General features: G+C 38.3%; 1 protein-coding gene across 1 annotated transcript in view; it reads left to right on the forward strand.

The window, feature by feature from the left end:
• Window positions 1-21,254, forward strand: part of ARHGAP15 (Rho GTPase activating protein 15) — a 331,823-nt gene that overhangs the window by 54,313 nt on the left and 256,256 nt on the right. Inside the window, exons 5-6 of the mRNA XM_017834748.1 lie at window positions 1,275-1,362; window positions 7,449-7,538. Of these exons, the coding sequence (XP_017690237.1) occupies window positions 1,275-1,362; window positions 7,449-7,538 (178 nt within the window). The remainder of the gene's footprint in view (window positions 1-1,274; window positions 1,363-7,448; window positions 7,539-21,254) is intronic.

Below are 21,254 nucleotides of genomic sequence, written 5' to 3' on the forward strand. Positions count from 1 at the left end.
CAGAGCTTTGAGGTGGATCTGAATGTGAGCATTCTGAAGATCAACAGCCTTTTAATCTTGACAAAGCCAGGTTTTGCTGGAATAAAAATGTGTGTTTGAGTTACTTAGGAATGCCCATGTAGAGAAAACTAGGGAAGACAAAAGAAAAAAGGTTTCAAACAGCTCCTCCCTGGGCCCTCTATGTCACAGAATCATAAGGTCATTAAAGTTGGAAAAGACCTCTTAAGATCATCGAGTCCAAATGTTAACCAGCATTGCCAAGTCCACTGCTAAAACATGTCCCTAAATGCCACAACTACACGTCCTTTAGATCCCTCCAGGGATGGTGACTCTGTCACTGCCCTGAGCAGCCTGTACCAGGACTTAAATGTGTCCTTACAGGCAGCTCCCTCCTTTTAATGCGTTACAACACACACGTGACCCGACCTGTTCGTCACACATGGTCTGAGCTTTGTTCTAAAATACTCAGATTTGTGGTTTGCATTCACATAAAGCAAATCAATAGTGAGTTTATGAGTATTTCTGTGAATATCAGATGACCCCCAAATCAGAGAGTCAAACTTGAGCTGTTGATCTAAAACCAGGGGTTTCTTATCAGATCAGATTCATTTGTTATGATTTTGTAGTGGTTTGAAATAATATGTTATATGTAACATATATAATAGCATTTTCTTCTGAGTTGAATGTTATGTTCTTCTGTATCAGGGGACATTCTTTTACATATCCATGTGTATTTTTACTTCTCCCTGGCCCCAGCAGCTTGTCAGTTCTCTAACTTAAACCTCTCTCAGATATCATTCTTATCTTTCTTGCTCTCCTGTAAACTTCTAATTTAGGGAAGGGAGAAAGCATTTGGGACCTTTCAAAATAGACCCTTAACTGAGCTCTGTGTATTCAGATCAACATTTTTCCTTCTCAGTTTTATTTTAAGTCTTAGGTAGCAGAAGGCCATCAGCCATTTTGGAGTCCTCTAGGTATATGTGAACTTTGAGCATGTGTGAATGATCCTGCTGTATTCCTGTGGCACCATAGTGGAAAAGAAATATAGGTGGGCTTTATAACATGGATGAGGAGAAAGAAGGCCTTGAAGCTTTGTTAGGCCACATTTAGATACAATTAGGATAGTTCAACTCCATCAATATTGGTGGAAGTACATTGCTGATATTGACTCCAGACCTTTTTTGATTTTACAGGAAATAATTAAAACCCAAGTCTACAAATCTTTTACCTACTCATTGATTTTCATATTTTTTTTCTTTAATTTTATTTTTAAGGAAAAACTGGTCCACGTCCTGGATTGTTCTCACTGCTCGGAAAATGGAATTCTACAAAGAATCCAAGCAGCCAGCTCTGGCCAATCTGGTAGGCAACCAACCATCCAATATTCTCAACCTCCTGGCAATAGTTATTTCAATATAAAAAGTTTGGTGTTTACAGAAGACAAATTTAGACTGAGCTGGCAACCTTCAAAAACTTGAAAGCAGCTGAAGGAAAATGCCTCGATAAACTCTTAATCAGATGTAGAGTGTGAGAAGAAATAGGACCCAGCACGTCCTTTATTAAGAGGTGCATTTCGAGAATAATTGCAAAGTGAGACAAATGGTGAGTGACTACCCAGTAATGTGACGGTAACACTTTAAATTAAGGTGCCATTTATAAATGCTTTATTCTTATTTATGAAAATGATCACTAAATGCAGCTACTTCCTCAAATAACGTATTATAAAGTATGTTATAAAATGCATTAGTAATAAATGCTGAACAGATGATGCGATGAGAATCTGTTGCAAAGGATATTGTGAGATGTAAATTGTATTAAACCATGTATGTGCATCTTTAATACATGAATTTAAGTTGTTATCTACCATCCTATAAAGTGGCTTATATATTAATAAATAATAATAAATTATTTATAAATGGCACCTTAATATAGGGTGTTACCAAAGCAGAAAACATTACAAGTTAGCAAAGTGATTTTTTATCGTAGTATAAATGTGACATCCACCATATCCCGCTAACCTTCCTGAATATTTCTATGGCTCCATCTAATGCAGCTAATGCAATTTCTGTAGCCTGTAGTTACTACAAAGTGAAATTTGCAGTACCTTTTTATTGTGCCCCAAGGAAAGGCCACTGATCTTTGTCCTCAGAGATGTGACAGCTCTGTCTGCGTGAGCGGTAACGGCCTGAATCCCTTCAGTGGTGGTTTCTGCTGCGCCTGAGCCCACAAACCTGAATGTGGGCAACAAAAGGGGGATTTGGTGGATCTGTGATGCTGTGGGCAGCCAAGGCACAGGTTTGACAAAGCCCTGTTGTGAAAGGTACTCAAGGCCTGATCGAACCTGCCAAATCTTGTTGGCGTGACGGGTGACCACAAAGGTGCTCTCCTTGGCAGGAGTCACAAACAATAAGCTATTTTTCCTGTGGCAGGTGATGCAAACCATTCTTCTATATGTCCTTGGTCTATCAATGCCACCTGTCATAAAATCAGCTTTAGAAAGCACCTTTTCATGCCTTACTTTTTTTTGGAAAGAGCGTGAGGGTTGTAGAAAAAAAACAAAACTAATAAATGAAACAGTAAAAGTAAGTAAAGGTAAAATCTGGTACTTTCTCCTTGTGTTTGTGCTAGTCCAGCTGGAAAATATCACTTTTCTGCAGCCATGAAAACAATACAGCTTGAATTAATCTTTTTTTTTCCGAATCATCTGTTTTCCTTAAAATTGAATTCTATGTTATTTTTAAAAAATAGTGTCTAAGGTGGATTTATTAGAACGAGTCTTATAATCTACTAAGTGACTTACACTTCTACCTGCTACCTCTTCTCCTCTTCCTATGCAAGCGCTCACCCAAATTCCAGGAGATAAGTGAAATAGCAGGAATTTAATGCACAGGAAACTTGATTTTACTCTGAGACTCCTCTATATGGTTAAAATCCCCATGAGTTCTTTATGGCTTTAGATACTAAACTAAACCTGCCTGGAGAATGGGATTTTGGCCCAAATCTCAATCTGTTTATCCCAAAAAAATTGAGGCATTCTATGAGACAGGACCTTCTGGGAGGTCAGTCCCTTTCCCTGAAGTCTCACTCATCACCAGTGCTCACAACTGGTGAGAAAACATCTACTGCCTCCTGTGTTAGGAAGAACACAGACATACTGAACATGTATTTTGCTCATTATAGGCACAAAAAAATAAAAGCGTGTGGTTTTATTTATTTTATTGCATGCTGGATCTGAACACTGGGACTGTGAACTCAATGCTCACTAGGTGAGAAAAATCTGTTTATGTTGCATTTTCTGTCTGTTGCGTATGACTTATATGCAACAGTAAATAAACAAATTGGTTAAAGCTTGAAAACAACAAGAGATGTCAGTATTCAAAATCTTACAACCCAGTTTTCTAAACCCAAATTTTACACATTAAAAAAGCTAAACCAGCATGTTGATCTCATCTGATAAAATAAATGCAATGCTTATTTCCTTTGTAAATCATTTAGCCAGATATAATTTTGATAGTGGAAAGGAAATAATACAAAAAGGATTCATTAGAAATCATTTGTTTACTGATGTTATTCTATTTTTCCAGTTGTTGTTTACTTTGGAAAAGGGGGAACTCATCCATTAATTAAATAATGTAAAAGAGGGGATGTTCATTCACAGTAGTATGACTTATAACAAAGCATTTTTATTGTTAGCAAGAAAGTGATGTGACTTAACAAAAAGATTAAAGTTCCTTTGCAGTCTAAAGATATTAATTCATTAATTATTAATTATTAAATACTGTACATGAAGCAAAAAATTAGACTAAGACAGCATCATTATAAAAGGAATGATATTCCACAAAACAAAGGCAACAGGAGAAAGGGAAATGAGAGCACCTCTAATCATATCTCTTTAAGACAAAATTTAGAGGTGATTTCAAATTATATTTGTCCAAATCTTTAATAATATTCTAATGCAGAGAATTTAGTAAAAGCTAAAAGGAGGTTTTGTTGCTCCATTTTATGATTATGGATTTAGGATTCACCGTGACAACTTTCCTATTGATTTCCATGGAGAAGACCGGAATCCATGGCTTTGTTTTTGGTGATGCTGGTGACAATATTTGGTGTTTTGATTAGCAATAGAGCACACCAATTAAAGCACACAGAGGAGAGATTCAGAAAAGGAGATTGTTTACAAATACTACTGAAAAGGCAACTTTGCATCCCATGTAACTGAATCATTAGCTTTTGCTGCTGCCTTGATCATTGGTGGTCCTGGCTTTGATACTTTTTTTTTTTTTTTAACATTCCCATGAATATAACTTGCTTTTTATTTTAAATTAAGGACATTGTGATCTAAACGACTCACAGCTCCATTCTTCCTTACCAGCATTAAATTCTATTATCAGTTTGTCTTTCTGACCAAGGAAAAGTAGTCTGTTTATTCCCTGAGATAGTTTATGCAACAGAGGTTATTTTAACCTCGGGTTATTAGCCCATCTGCAAAGTAATTTAGCGAGTGAAAATGCTGCTGAAATCCATATTCATGTTTAGGAAGATTTCATCGTAGCAGACACTTGTATCAATTTACAGCATAACCCCCTCCAACAACATTGATATAACATAATTGCTCTGACTGCAAAACACAAAGCAAGGACGTGGAGTGCTCAGGCTTTCCAGTCACCTCAGCTTACTCTCTCCCAGTGACTCTGGGTGATGCATAAGCTGGGAAGCCAGCTATGCGTAAAAGGACATTGTTTAGGCCAGACTGAATTTCCAGGCAGTTTTCCTGGAGTTCTGATGGGTTTAAGTGGGGCTTTCCATTGCATAGGGCCCCGCAGGGATGCAGCAGAAGGTGATGGAGAGTTTCAGGCTTGATGGATCTGAATGGTTTGGTATGTAGTTTTCATCAGAATCTTCACATTCTAATCCATACCCATGAGTCCCCCATGGTGTTGACAGACACCTGATATGCTGTCATGGTCAGAATTGATAAATTCTCTAAAGAAAAAGTTTTCATAGAATCATACAATGGTTTTGGTTGAAAGGGACCTTAAAGATCATCTTGTTCTCCTCCCCTGACATGGACAGGGACACTTCCGTTAGATCACATTGCTCAATTCATATTTCTTTCCCCTAGAGAAAAAGAGACTGAATCAAATAATTATTGCACACAGCAGAAGTATGTTCAGCTTTCCACAAGCCTGCATCTCATCCTTTCTGGAAAGGGATATGTACATGCTTGTACTTTTCTTCTGCCTGTTACAAAATCAGAGCTGTAAACAAGCTCCAGAGTACTGCAACAGTGATAAAATTAAACTGTGTGTGCACTGACTACATGGAAGAGCCCAACATTTTTGCATGATCATAGAAATTAGAGGTGATAAAATCCTATAGACTTCACTATTTCATCTCCCTGAAAAACTTCTCCAGACTGTCCAATGTTTTTTGTCACTTCAGCGTTCCATGACAGTTTTCCTGGGAAAAATTTTCTGTAGCCCAGTAACCCTCTCTATCAAAAAATTATTTCTCTTTCTTTGTCTACATGTTAATCTCTTCTTTTAATCTCATTGTGTGTCTCCAAAATTTCTCAACCCTTTCTGCTGCTGGAATAAAGCTGCCCTTCTTTGTTAAAGTATTTTCAGACTCAAGTTATCCTTCTGGGTAATTTTTTCTTTCAAAGAAAGAAGGATTACCCATTTTGACAAGCTGGTGTTGTGTGTTCATGATGGGTTGCAGAGCTGCCTGTGTGGTGCAGACATGGACATTCATGGAGTCCTGGAGAGGATCTAGTCCAAGGAGGCCCCATAGCCCTATTTATAAAACTATAGTACTAGAGCACTGAAAATTAATTTATTTCCTCCACAATTTGAATATTCTTTTGTGTTAATATATTGATGTTTGGGGTTTTTTTTCCCCAACTTTTGTAATTTCTGCCCTGGAAATACTTGCTGACTAAATTTCATAACATCTTTGTAAAATCAAGTCTCAATACTGCTGTTTTGATCTGTTATTAAAAAATCAGAAAGATTAAGCTCTTGTCACAGGCCAGGCAGGAAATTTGAGGCAGAGTTGGGGAAAAAAATTCCAAACTCTGCTCTTCCAGTAGTTTAGCCACAAGAACGTCCTTCTGTTTTGAACAGCATATTTCTTCTATTAAAAAAATTAATAATAATTTAAAAAAAAAGGAACAAAGACACACAGGACTGTCAGTTTTAGTGGAGCTGATCCTTCATGGTTTTATGGTTTGGCAAATGGAGAACATAATTACCACTCCAACACTGAAAACTTCCAGACTCTGCCTGCAAATCACTTGACCAGGATCTCTTACTCTGCTCCTTTTAACCTAAAGAGGCTCTTTTCCTCCCATCTCAAAGACATCCTGGAGAACACATACATTTTTAGCCTTTAATAGCAAGATCAGAGAAATTCAGTGAGCAATCTTTGGAAAGCTGAGTCTGTGGCTGGTGCTGGACTGGCCATTGTTAACTTCCATTAAGTTTGTTTTCTGTATCACTAATGTTATTTTTAAGGTAACTGTGATTTGAGAGCAGCAGAGAAAAAAAGATGCATTAAGCTAATTAGTTATGTGGATATTACTCCACCTCTTACCCAAAAGGGACTTATTAGTGCTTTGCACTCATTTTTATTGTTGAGTGGGATGTGCAGCAACCCAATCCACAAAGGCTACTCTAACCTACATGGGCTCTGCCAGAATTGCTGCACAGGCAGAGTCCCTGGGAAGGAGCTTCGATGGCAAATGAAGATTACTGTGCTGTACACCAACTCTCAGCAATGTAAATGATGCAGGCAAACAAATCTGCTCTTTGAATTACTTGCATCCATACGGAGGAGCTGGGGAGGCAGAGCTGTGTCACCCTGGGATGCGTGGACTGACACCGAGAAGTATCAGCCCTCGTGCTGAGCTCTTTCTGGGTGTCACACATGCCCTCGAAACCTTTTCTTCTTTTTTTAGTAGCTAGAAATGATAATTTATTTGGAGAAAGGAGATGGCTTGTCTTAGAGATGCGATGTATGTTCCTGTCTAATTTCTGTCCTTTCCAGTTGCATCACTTTAAATTTGCATTTGGAAAACCCACAAAATTTTTCCTTTAAACCCAATGGCTTCTCAAGAGGTTTGGCAAAGTAAGCATTGAAAATAGCTGGTCAATGTGTATGCATTTGTGTTTTGATCTGTTATATGTTATATTGAATTAGTTTTTTAAACTAATTATTTTAAAAATTGTGTATCTAGTATAAGAACCTTATTTCTGAGTTAAGACTCTTCAGGAGTGGTTATTTAATAATAACAAGGAATAATGAACTCTTTTCAGCAATATCAGCAGCTGTGCTACAACAACCTGTCACTAGAACTTGTTCTATTCTTGTTTAATCTGATAACTGACTTTAATCTGATAAAGTCAAGTCATATTCATGGTTGATTTTTACCTTTTCTTCCTTTTCAGAAACCGGGATACAAACCTGAGTGTGTGGATCTGTGTGGTGCTCGCATTGAATGGACCTCAGAGAAATCCAGCAGAAAGAATGTCTTTCAGGTAAGAGGCAAAGCATTCCATTGCTCATTTGAGTGTGAACTCTGTGAAGAGGTAGGTTTTATTTCCTTGGTTTTAATAACTAGAGCCTGATTCAATACAGCGTTTTTCTTGCCAGTACAGGAGTGTAACACTTTATCCAGCATCGGTTTACTATTTTTCTAAGAGAAGGATTTCTGATGACTGAGTCTCCTAAACACTTGAGAACCTGTTGATTTATTGATTAATGCTCTATATTCAATTTGTTTTTAAAACTTAGTAGGTAATTGCTTTGGGTTCAGGCCTAGAATCTTGACCTAAAGGGCTTCCATAAACACAACTTCTTCAAACTGCTTATACAAGCATTGCTCCAACGCAGTGCGGTTACTCTGTTTGTTTTTATTGCTGTTCAGGGTCCTCAGACGGTGATGACCCAGGTTCACTTCTGCCAGGGGAGGGGAGGATTTTAAAAGCTTGCCTCTGTCAGGGCCAGCATAGGAGGACATGTATTTCTCATAAGACTATTCTTCATTGATGGAAAATAATATTATTTAACTCCTTCACCTAAATCCCATTGAATTGGAAGGGAGGATCAAGGCCCAGGGAGATGAAAGGAGGAGGAAAGCATTACTGCAAGGTTAGCATTCCAGGATCTAGGGGTAAAATAGTTTATTGCAACATCTCCAGGTTTTGGACATAATCCAGCTCCCATGAACATCGGTAGAAAGGATTTGTTGTTTTTTTCTTTTTCACTAAATGTTGCATCAAGCCACATCAAAATATAATTTTCTATGAACTGAATTGTTTCCCAGAGTTCTGACATTGAAAATTTTTAACAACACAAACAACAAAGGGGGGGAAGATGCAGAAAGGAACATGTCAGGGTCAAGATGCTCTTAGTTACCAGATAGTCCTTTGGCATCATCACCAATAAAACATGCTGGAGGAACCAACTCTGTCTGGGTCTGGGATTTAAGAAAAAAAACCATTACACACAAAAACCCCCTAAGGGTCTGTATGTGGCTTCTTGAAAAGAAACCTCTCTGGGTCAACTGGGTGTTACAGAGGCTTTTTTAAGGTTTATTTTTCTAGACATCTTTCTAAAGCACATGCAATATTTAGAAATATTCCTCTTCTCCAAGACAGTGAGACTTATGCTTCTATACCCCCCACATCCTTCAGGTTGTCTTGAGACAACACTTGGAGCTTTGTCATTTCCTAGGTATTTTTAGAATAAATATTTTGGTTTTGCTGTCAATCTTCAGCTTTTTCAGTTGGAATGTGATTAAGTATAACCTTAGCCTTCACTCCTGCAACCCCCTGAGCACACTGACAGGTCTTCTGAGCTTCTAGGGTTTATTTCTCATTTTGCAGTAAGCAAAATTCCTGTTTGGAAATGCATATCAGAGTGGTGATTCACTGCAGCTAATACATTTCCAGCGCAAAGACAAACGAAGCTCTGCTATTGATTTCCCAAACTGGTGGTACGAGGGCTCTGCAAAGCATTTTCTTCTCACTTCTGTTCGTGTGAGGTGTAACTCCACTGAATCAGAATAATGTGAGAAAGGAAACTCATACACTACTTCTTGAACCCATTAAAATGTGTCTTCATCAAGCCAATAAGTGAGTGGGAGAGACATTAAGAAGTAAAAGCATGGGAGGAAGGACATATGTTAAGACACATTTTGAAAAGGGATGGAGCATTGTTTAGACAGAGAGCTACAAGAAGATTGTGCCAGATGGTAAGAGCGAAAGAGGAGAAGGCTTTGGCACCAGTAGTGGTGACATTTTGGGAAAGGAAGGGACTGAACGAGACTGGTGCTACATGAGCAGATAGAGTGGGAAGGGGACTAGAGAGAGAGAGAGAAGATTTGTGAGATAGTCTGGAGGGAATCCAAGACGAGTTCGAAAGCGGAGAGGTCAGTTTGTACCTGGATACTGAATATTTCAGGCAACACATCAGATGATCTACTTACCCCTAGTGGGTGGGAATAAGATTGATAATATATGTCTACTTATTCATAGATTTGTTCAAATGAAGAGAACGTGGGTGATTTTTCTTAATCTTTCTTTTTATTTTTTTTTGTGACCTAAATATAGATGCATTGCATTGGTATTTGATTAAATGCATTAGCTGCTTAACTCTGAAATGATCACAAATAAGTTTGTTTATATCTTCAAAGCATAGTTGGTGGGGTTTTGTTTCATTATTTTCTGACTAATAAAACCTTCTTTCCTGATTCAAACAGAGCAATGGTTGCTTTCTGCTAATGTGTTGTATTAGGAGTAGGTGCAGAATTTTGAGTTTGATTTAGCCAGGGTGCTCAATTTGAGTTCATGAATTATAGATTAGAAATGGAAAATGACTATTGAAATTTTGGTTTGAAGAAAATAAGGAAATCTTGAATTTAAAATCTAACCCTATGACAGTTAATGGATGGTAACAAGGAGATGGAGCTTAGGAGAATCATAAAGAAAACTAATTGGAAATATGATCGATGCGGGGGGGGGGAAAGAAAGAGGAAACTGCAAGTAAATGATATTCAGTCAGGAAGATTTGGGTTTCTGGTCTTGATCATGAGGTTTTCAGCAGCGTTACTCCCCTCCTTGTAATTGAGCTACTCCCAGTTTAACAGGATAAGTCTGATCTGTCTCACACTATCCAATTTGTGCAATCTATTTCTGTTCTTGATGAACATATTATGTGGGGTGTTTTTTTCTCAACTTCTCCTTAATAGTAACTGAAAATGTGTACCTCTTATAATATGCAACCTCCTGATTTCCCTTCATTTATTTTCTTGATGATATAGCTGGCACCAAGGAAAAGACCTGGTTAGAAACAGCTTCACATGATGTAGGGAAAGGTGGCAGTTTGCAGTGAGATTCTGTGCTGTTTGTTCTTGCTGGTGAGTGACGTGATACACTAGGTCTTCATCGGAGGAGTGGTGAATAAAAGAAGATTTATGTTCAAATCACATGCTTTAAATACTTCTGCTAAGTGCTAGTTTGCTCTTTGGTGTTTAGCCTGAAATTTAAAGCACTGAGGATTAAAAGGATTACAACATAATCTTAAATAATCCTAAGTGTCATTTACAGAGAGATGGTTGTAATAACTAAATAAAACCATGTTAAGGGATGGCAGTGTTGTCAGTCAGCAACTGGAACAGCAACAGCGCCTATGTCACTCTGTCATTTTCTTCTTGCCTTTTTTTGGCTTAGTTTGATGTTGGGTAGGTGCATTTTGATGTGGGTTATCAAAAAGGAAAATAACTTAATGGGCTGCTTTTCAATGAGTACTGATATGTCTGTTGAGACACCACTAACTAGGCTAATTTGCAGATTTTTTTTTAATGTTCCATATGTTCTACTTCTAGTAAACTTTTCAACCAGATCTTATTCTTTCCCATTTTACTCAACCTCCACTCAAATCAAGCAGCTTTTTAATTTCAAATTCAGCCCAGACACTGTGGAAGATATGCTCTCAACCTCTGAATTTATAGTTCTGGAGCTTCATTAGCAAAAAGTTTTGTGGTTGTACTCTGTTTCCTTGAAGAGGTTTTGGAAGATTTCTCTCAGATCATTTAAGAAAGAAAAGGAAAAATAGTAGAGAGGTGAAAAGTGCAAAAAAGGTCACGTGGAACATATTTATTACTCGCTGAAGCTGCTTTGTTCTCTTAATTACACTTTTCATTTAACCAACAGACATTTTTTGGTTTCTTTAGTCATATTTTTTCCCTATTTACCAAGTTCATTTTTTAGGACTGTTTCATATGAGAATTTCTGGAGTTCTGTGGCTGGGTTCTTGCCACAGATCTGGTGTGATACTGCTTTTTGTTTCAATGCACTGCAGCTGGAAGGGGTTACTCATTCACATGCAACTAAGAAGTGTATTTTACAAATAGAGAAAGCTGGGTAAGACCTACAGTATTTCAACAGTGAGACAGCTGAAAGTACAACTGCACCTATGTGTAATATGAAAGAATTTATCTTGCAGCTGTTTCATATATAATAACATTTATGGCACTGATCTGGGGTAACTCCCTTGTCCTTGAAGCTGTCCAGCTTTGTCCAAGCGCATAATCTGAATGATAAGCTATTTTGTTCTACATACTGTAGGATCAGGATAGTATCTGGATGCCTCCCAGGAATGGTTTAAGTCCCAGCTTTTTGCCACGGGAGGGATCATTTTTGTTTCCATGATCTCTCTAGAGGAAGGACTGAGTGTGCGATGTGGAGGGGCTTGGGTTGGGACTCGTATTTGGATTTCTTTGTGTGTTTTTAAATATAAATGCTGCATAGATGAGACAAATCTGAAAAAGCCACCTTGCAGTCATGAATGTGAATCTTCTGGTGGTCCTTAGCAGCAGCTAGAGTATATTGTGTTAGATAGACCTGTCGTGATTTTAAAACACCTGTACAGAATTTTTTCTACTTCTGGACATTACTGCTGTGTTTGTGGTTTAATTTTGATCCCAGGAACCTGAATATATTATTACCTAATTAAAAGACTTGGTCACATCACACAGTTATTAGGTGGTGTCAGCCAGAGGTTCTTTAAATAATAAACTTATAATTACTTTTTAAAAAAAATAGCTCAAGAAACCGTCTTCATCGTCTTCAAAAGAAGTGTGACCAGCAGGTCGAGGGAGGTGATTTTCCTCCTCTGCTTTGCTCTGGTGAGACCCCACTTTGAGCACTCTATGCAGCTCTGGCGTGCCCAGCATAAGGACATGGACCTGCTGGAGCAAGTCCTCAGGAGACCACAAAGATGTTCTGAGGGCTGGAGCCCCTCTGCTCTGGAGCCAGGCTGGGAGAGCTGGGGATGTTCAGCCAGAGAAGAGAAAGCTCCAGGGAGACCTTAGAGCCACTTCCAGTGCCTAAAGGGGCTCCAGGAGAGCAGGAGAGGGACTTTGGACAAGAACCTGCAGTGACAGGACAATGGGAAATGGCTTCACACTGAGAGCAGGGTTAGATGGGATATTGGGAAGGAATTGTTGGCTGCAGAGGCAGTGAGGTCCTGCCACAGGTTGCCCGGAGAAGCTGTGGCTGCCCCATCCCTGGAAGTCTCCAAGGCCAGGTTGGACGGGGCTTGGAGCAACCTGGGCTAGTGGAAGGTGTCCCTGCCCATGACAAAGAGGGTGGAACATCATCTTTAAGATCCCTTCCAACCCAAACCATTCTGTGATTTTTACACAAGTACTCTGTTTTTATTGATGTAAGTGGGAGACCTTGAACACAACAGTGTGGAATAGCCTCTCAGTTCTCTTTCTAGTTCTCTCTTCTAATTGTCTCATCAATGACCTTACTAGCAAAGCTCTTGCCAAAATATTTAGTAAAACCTAATCCATGGATGCAGAAAATCTTTTGACCTCTTCATATATCTGCTATGTTCTTTTGTAACCTAAATACAACAAACCTGTGAATGCATTTTTTTTAAATTCTGTTTTCTTTATTCTTAATTTCTTTAGCTTTAAATGCCACATAAGATTTAATGTATTTTACAGAAACACATATGAAATCCAAAATCAGAACTTTAGATGGTTGACACTTTAAATTGTAGACAACATGATATTGATTCCAGGGTTCTGGGACCTGACTCTTCTTCTCTTTTTATGATATGTAGTTCTGTGGACATTTTTGGAATCACTTCAGATTGGCTTCTGTTGAAAAATAGGTTCTTTATTAATTACCCTATTATCTCTTTGTTTCTTTTAAACCAGAAACTATGAATGAAACTATGCTTTCTGTAGTTCATTGCCTTACTCAATCACCAAATTTTCTGAGGTTTTAAGCACACAGATCACAACCTTTGCTTCTGGAATCTGCTGTTGTAGCAGTAGTGGTCCTCATGTGCAAAATCAGGCAGGATTTTATACAAGTAATGGCAGTAGAGGTATGTTTTCATTATTTGTATGCAGATTTTTTATTGGTTAAAACAAAATAAAAAATAGCAAGACCACATAGTGTAAGAAGAAAAACATCCTTGATTGTGGGGAAAGTTTTGCAGAAAAGAGAAAATTACAGACAACAGGAATTTTAAATATTATGCAGTTGAGAAGTCACTTTACCTTCTAAAGACATCAATATGACATTTGAAGGTGATAAAGAGAGACATTTAGAGATCTCTGGTAATTTTATTTTGTTATTATTTTATTTTTTGAGTATGAAAAAGGCAGATTTAATTGTAATCACTTTATCTGTGTTGATGGTAAACATCTCAAGCTGATCTTGAGACCAAAGGAGGTGTTGAGCTATCCCTGGTTATTAAAGAACACAACAGGCAGAAGCACTGAGAAAAAAAAAAGATCCTCATCTAATCCATAAGAAGCAAGAGCCTGGTAACCGAGGCACTCATGTAAGTCATGGAAAATGCATTTCCACCCTTGTTTCAGAAGCATTGGGTGAGCAATGGTCAGGCTTTGACCATCCTGGGGGAACAAGTGTTTTTGCCTTCCCTCACCACCGTTTCACTCTTAGCGTTGATGATATCCATGTTAGCCCAAAGAGGGTATATGGAGAATGAACTGAAATTCAGGTTGCTCAGTAAACAAGGGCAAAAAAATGCTTAATGTGATTCATTTTCTAAGGAAAGTCAGGTAGTAAAGCCAGTTTTCCCTCCAAAAAGTGTGATTGAGAAAGGGAGTCCTGTCCTTACAAGCAGTGACAGAAAAGCTTTACACCCAAGGACGGGAACATACAGTAAGGCCATGGATTTCACGTGTATGAGATACTTTATGGAAAATGATAAAACTTTTTTATAGTATGTACCAACATTTTTGTCCTTTGTGTTTCAAACCATACACAGTTTGAAAATAGATAATGTATCAGTAGGAAGACACCTGACTGACAATGCTGTACATTGAAAGGGTTTGGGAAACTGAAGCTTCAACCTCTGTATTAGAATCTCAAGGAACCTCTCTATCTATTTAACCTCTTCAAAGGAATTTCAAGGGTTTCAAGGCAGAGCAACTTGACATAAAATTGACAAACTTAGTAGTTAAGGTAAAGCTGCCTCAAAGTTATAGTTAATCCATTTCTCTGACTTTCTGTGGTTTCTGTGCCTGCTTTGGGGTAACAAAACAGTCATGGTAGGAAGGCCTTGTGTGTTTTGCAGCTATAAAATTATGACAGTAGTAGTTTTCATTATTATTAAATTAAAAAAATCACAATTTTTAAAATAATGTCAAAAAATGATTACTTTTCAGAAACAATGGAGTACACTCTTAATAAGCAGCATTTTGTCATGTGCAGCTTCTTGAAGGAAGATTCAAAATTCTCAGTAAAACTTTGGTTGATTTGTAGCTAAATATGACCTTAGCTAACAGTTCCATTTTTTTTTCCAATTATTGTCTATAAAAAAAAATTTATAAACAAAAATATCTCGAGAAGTGTAACTTCAACAAATCGTGGAGGTCTTGGAAAGGCTTGAAAGTCTGATTGAAGCAAGAGTTGCTCTGGGCAGGGTGCTGTGGTGATGCTGCCTGTGGCACTGCATATGCCCTCTGCTGTGGTACCTACTGCAGGTCGTGACACATTGGGGCTACCAGCTCCTAAAACCCACCACAGCCTGGGGTCTCACTAAATCCCAGAGAACTCCAAAATCCAATTGAAAAGTGAGCCTAAATTTCCTGTGAAAATCAGGCTGATTTAAAAAATGCACAACCCATATTCCCCAGATCTGACACTACATGTACACAGAGGTCTGCCTGCTAAAAATGATTGTTATAGTAGCTCACCACACTTTTTTTGAGAGCCCATCTTTTGTTGGATGGTGGTGCTGATACGTGAGTGACTGTGGAAGGTACAAGTGTCTGCGTGTGCTCATATACATGTGCTTCTCAAGAAATTATATGAATCTCTTAGCCTGTGACAGCCACGCTGCAGCTTTCAGAAGTGCAGATGTTATTTGTCCATCAGAAAAGAAAATATTTATTTCGAGCCACAGGCATTTTTCCTCATTGCAGAAGTAAAACATAACAGCAGTTAATGCTTAATGTGCGTGTGACATAATTTTGTCAGGGACAGCAGCACGGCTGAGCACAAGGACCTGGGCAAACATGTGAGTGCAGAAGAAGCACCTTGTGCCTTGTATAACACCAGCCCTTATGAGAAATCAATCCAGGCAGCAGAGCCTCTTGTTTTTCCCGTTGTTTTTCAGCTGAATTCATGGAGGGTCGGATAGTTGGGGGGGTTGTGATATTATTTTCTTTTACAGCTGAGGGGGTGAGCGGCGTTTTGCAGCTCGAAATGGCAGTGGGCTGCAGCCTCTTGCTGCATTATTCATAAACATATTGCTGCCATCTCGTGGGCAGCAAACGAGCCGGCGGGGCGGGCAGGGATGGGCAGGGATGCAGGAAGGGATGGGCAGGGATGCGGGCAGGGATGGGAAGAGATTTAGGAAGGGATGCGGGCAGTCTGCGTCTGGTGCCACCACGGCTCTGCCCTTCCCCAGGGACCACCAGCTCTTCAGGGAACAGGGTGCAGGTCGCTCTGCCCCCAATATCACGACGCTGATCATTTTTTTAACATTTTTCAGCCAAAATCAGTGCCTGGCTGAGCAGTTCATGCTATTAACTGCTCTAGTGGAAGGTGTCCCTACCCATGGCAGGGGGGTTGGACTAGGTGACCTTTAAAAGTCCCTCCCAACCCAAACCATTCTATAATTAATGTTTATTTTTGCTAGCTGCTGAATGAACTAATATATTTTTTATTATTATTTTTAGGAAGGAATAATAGTTCTATAAACCTGTGTTTTCTAAATTATGCATGTGGTAGTAGTTTTATGTGTCAAAATGATGATTATATTTTGATCAACTGATAGGAAAGGTAAATAGCTTCTTAAGGACAAGTTAGCTCAAGATAAAACATGTAATGAGAATTATTGTTACAGATAACCAGTAAAAGTGAACTTGATAAAGCCCTTCTAATGTGACTGAAGCCTTTGGTGCTGTGTTTTGTGCACTCATAACATGAGGAAAATGATATTTTCCTAGTCCTGACAATCAACAACTGAAAAGAAAATGTAGAAATGAGAAAGGAGCCTGGATTTCCTGATTCTTTAGTACTTTAAGGTTTGCTGCTTCTCCTGAGTGAAGACAGTTAAATTAATTTAAAAGCATTATAATTTTTGCATGGGTTTTTTAACTTCTTAATGTAAGTTAATATTAAAAAAAAATGTCTTGATATGTGCCCAAACACTGCACATGTTCCCTTAATTTATCAAACTCTTGGAAAAAAAAAAAAAAAACAAAGAGAAAAATGAATCGTAAATGAACTCACTCAGAGATAATCAAATCTGACTTGTTTACATGTTTGGTGCTGGTATTTCTGTATTCAGCCACTACATTTTTTAAAATCTTGGCGAAGGCACTTGACTCCATTTTTTTGTGTTTCTCTTTAATGACTGAGGCAGATATTTGGAGTTGGCTGGGCACGGGGAGCCTTGGCTGTCCTCTCTCTGAATTTGTGTGCCAGACGAGATGCTTGGGATCCACATTTTTTGGGTAGGAGTGATTTCTTTGGGGAGAGGATATTTTTGGATGCTTCAAGGTGTTAAACGGACAATAGGAGGCAATTTAAATGTGAGGGGAGAAGTGGAAACAGGGATCTGCCCTCTCTTTTAGATGCTACACCTCTGGTGTTCAGCAGAGCAGGAATTCCTAAACTGTGATTCATGGATCACTAATGGGATGGGGAGAGTTATTGAAATGGTAATGCAAACCCAGTCAGCCTGAGAAGACATTTAAGGTAGTTCCCAGATGGTACAAATAAAAGGAAAACCCACAAGAAGAGTCACCACAAGGGACCCGGACTTTTCAAACCTCCTCCTGAAGTTTATTGATTTTGAGATGTGCCTCCAATTGATCCCAATTATAGAGTATTTTCATATGGATTATGGGAGTTGTAAAAAATTTGAGCATGAGTTCAGGGGCTGGATTTCTTGAATTCTAGAGTGTTGGGGATTTTCATTAATATTTTCATATAATAATAATTTCATTATTATTTGGGAGGGGGGGAGTTATTAATTTTATTTTTTCCCTTTCCTAACCTTTTCTCTGATTTGGAGTAAATAAATTCCTAGGAATTTAATGCCATTACATCTGCAATTGCATCTGTAAAACACGACGGTCCAAGAAGTTTAGCAAACATTTTCTTTGGCAAACAAAGTTGCAAAGAGGGGATGTGGTTTGCTTACCATTTCATTTAGAAACAGAGTATTGAACTTCAGTTATCAGATGATTTTAATGCTTAAAATTCACAGCACATCAACCACCCTCCATTTGTTTTTTTTGTCCCTATAGTAGTCACAATTGTTACAAATGCAGCATTATTTAAAATTTTAACATACTTAAAACCTAGAACATGCATAGTCCTCCTGCAGACAGAGTTTGCAGGTAAAATTTCACAGATTGAGCTTTAAACTAAGTTTTCAGGAGGGGAAGTGTGCATTTATATAAGTGAATATTTGCACGAGAGCGCATTTTAATTTAGGAAAATGGTAGCTAATTATTATGATTCCCTTAAGTAATAAGAATTATTATTATTTTTTATTGTTTGTACATAATCATCACTAGGTGGAGGCATACTTTACATATTCTATTGAACATGTCATCTGTTATGGACTGAGATGAATTGCACTGATACTGCAGAATTAAGTGAATGATACGATTTTTACCCCGAGCTGTTGAAATAGCCTGTTACCACCAAATGCCCAACTCTCAGGCAGACTAAGCAGACTTGTGCTTTGACCACCACTACTGCTGAAAAACAATTAAAACTGAATATTTTTGAATCACATGCTGTCAGAGATGTCTTGAATTAATTCAGAGACATTGTTAACGCCTGGCGAAGTTAAAAGGGGGAAACAAAGCAGGTGTCACAGAGCAAGAGTTTGAAAGAACAAATATCTATTTTGATATCCCATCCTGCAGTACTTAAATCAATATATGATGAATTGCCTGGGTTTTCTGTTTATTTGACTTTTTTGTGTTTGTTTTTTTTTTTTTAGTTATGGTAGCAGAGTCCATTCCCACTCCATCCATGTTTTCTCACAGTACAGGGACACCTGCTACAGGTTGTACACATTAGATTTTGACTGAGGGTTAGAAGACCTCCCTCCATTGATGCCAATACACTAATTTCACCCAAACTCTCCTAATTTACACCAGGGGTAGATCTTACACCTTTTTGCAAGTATATATAATCCCATGCTTATATCTCTCTCTTAATGAGCTGATAGGGCAGAGTCTATGTGAGGTGGTCTTTGGCACAAAGGCACAGCCTCGTGTTTGAGAGGCCACAAAAGGAAACTTTTGGGTGTGAACATGGGAGTCAGAGATAAGAACTGGGTTCCTCCATGCTTTGAATACTGTGTTATGACTCTCTGCAGATTATAATATCTACTGACCTTTATTGTAGGAGAAAGAAGGGTCATGGTGCACAGATTATAAAGCAAAAATACACTTAATTCAGTATTTATTTCCTATCTTTTCAGGTAAGATGCTTCTAAACATGTTGAGCGGGGTAAATACATTTTTACATCTCTTTCATTTTAGTATAACTAAGAGAATGGAGTCAGGATTGCTGAGAGAAGTTTCCCGAGAGTTGCAGTTTCTTAACCCCAAACTTGCATAATGGATATTGTTGGGACCTGGAGCTTTGTTACCTGACTTGGGGTGCTCTGTCCCTGCTGGGGCTGGGCTTCTTCATCCTCTGGGACAGAGTCAACTGGTTATACCCTAGAACAGCCACCCTTCCATGAAATATATACCTGTCTACAGATAGGATTTTAAAACTACTGTAATGGAGCTGAAATATGCCCCCCCCATGTGTTTGGTTTGTTGTTTGTTTTTTTTCTCTCCCTGTATACTCTTTTTTTTTTTTAATGATTTGGAATCACACTTTTAATAATTATACTCACAATCTAAAATTAAATAAACATTGTGCTTAATGCTCAAAGAATTGCCAACCAGTACTGAAGAAAGTATGTCCAGCAATTTATCAGCTTGTAGAAAATAATTATAGCAATGTTTTGAAATGCATTGGTTGTAGTTTTGTTTTGATTTATAGAATGTAAATAATCAGTTTTGATTCTTCTGTTTCAAACGACTTTCTTGGAAGTAAGGCTTTTAAATAAGAGTCCCGCAAACCAAGCTGTTACTCCTGGGAAATTCTGTGGTGGTATGTTACTGGCATTTGAAAAATGCACACCTTCTGAGAAAAAACAGGAAAATTCTGTCAGACAGACTGATGGGAATTCCCAAGTTTGGAAATGCAAGTTCTGTTGGAAAACAATGGCAGCACAATTCAGCTAGGGCTGCAGTTGGAGTGAAAAGGAACATGTTTTCACCATTGAATACATTTTTCTTCTTTTTTTTTTATTGTTGTCATTCTGGAAACAAATATTCTACATGATCAGTTAAAAAGTGCAAAGTAAGGAATGAGAGAGAGTAATGTGTGTTGGAACGCAACATAGACTTTACCCATGTAGCAAAGTGTGAAGAAATATGGTAAAATTGAATGTAAACAAAGAAATGGGGAAAATGAACGTGGGAGTGAAGAACTGTGTAAAGGGAGTAGGAAGAATGTAATCCAATAGTAGAGATCAAAGTAAGGGAAGCCAGTTTTTTCAAATATTCCATAATAACTTCAATGTAGCAAAGTAAAGGATCTGAACAAAGGGTCAGAATACCACAAATGGGAAAGGAGAAAACATTATATACAGCGAGGAGTGAGCAATTTATTATTTTATTTTTTTTTTTTTTATTTTAGGATCAATTATTATCTCCATCTCCCAGTATTTCAGGACTCTTTTATAATTACAGGCACTATTTTCACTCCCTCTCCCGCACACACACACTCTGTCTCGCTCCCCCTTCCAGGCAACACTTCTCCACTCGCGCAGATTTGAGGGGGTAGGAGGATCTCAGGGGTTCTTTGCAAGATGCTCGTTTCCCACCGCAGAGTGTGGCATTGCCAGGACTCTTCAGGGGACTCTCTGCCAGCTATCCTGAAAGGCTTGCAGAGGAGTGGGAGAAGATTTGCATACTGCCCAAGCAGGGCCAGATTTGAACCCCCCTCTCTGCTGAATACTTTGTTACTGAGTAAATAGTGACACCCAAATCATTGCAGCTTCTGTAGTGGAGTAGGTGCTGTGCTATATCAAGCTTTTAGGGTCTGTCCCTTATTTTTTTCCTCCCCCCACTCCTAAGATGCTCCTTTTTTAATTCAAACAGAGATTTCTTTTCACCTGCATTTTTTCCCCCTCTAATTTTACCTTTCTCTGCTCTTGTTTTCTTTTCCTTGCCCCTCTATTTTACATTTTTGTATTTTAATAACATATTTTAAGCCATTTTTTCTCCTGTTCTAGATGTGATGACAGTATATCCTGATGGAAAGATAATAATGCCCAAGGAGGTTTTCTTTTATGAATTCTGCTGGTGTTACTTTCACATGCACAAATATATCATCTTGATTTCTAGCTCTGGGTCATTTCATTGCTCTTGTATGTCTTGCTACGAGATGTTTCCTGTAATTAAAAGATTAGGTTAAATAGATTATTTGTGCTGCCCTGTCTACGTAAATGTTCTGTTTCTCTGCCTCTAGATACTGGCTTTTGTGTTTTAAGGCAATGTTTTGTACATGAAGTTGCATCATGTCTCCTTTGTCTTTAAGCTGCTGATTTATTGGTAAAAGAAGCAATCAAACGAGACATTTACTGCCATAGCCTCATAGGGTCAG

The sequence above is a fragment of the Lepidothrix coronata genome, unplaced genomic scaffold (genome assembly GCF_001604755.1).
Source record: "Lepidothrix coronata isolate B3197 unplaced genomic scaffold, Lepidothrix_coronata-1.0 Scaffold238, whole genome shotgun sequence".
Classification (NCBI taxonomy): Eukaryota; Metazoa; Chordata; class Aves; order Passeriformes; family Pipridae; genus Lepidothrix; species Lepidothrix coronata.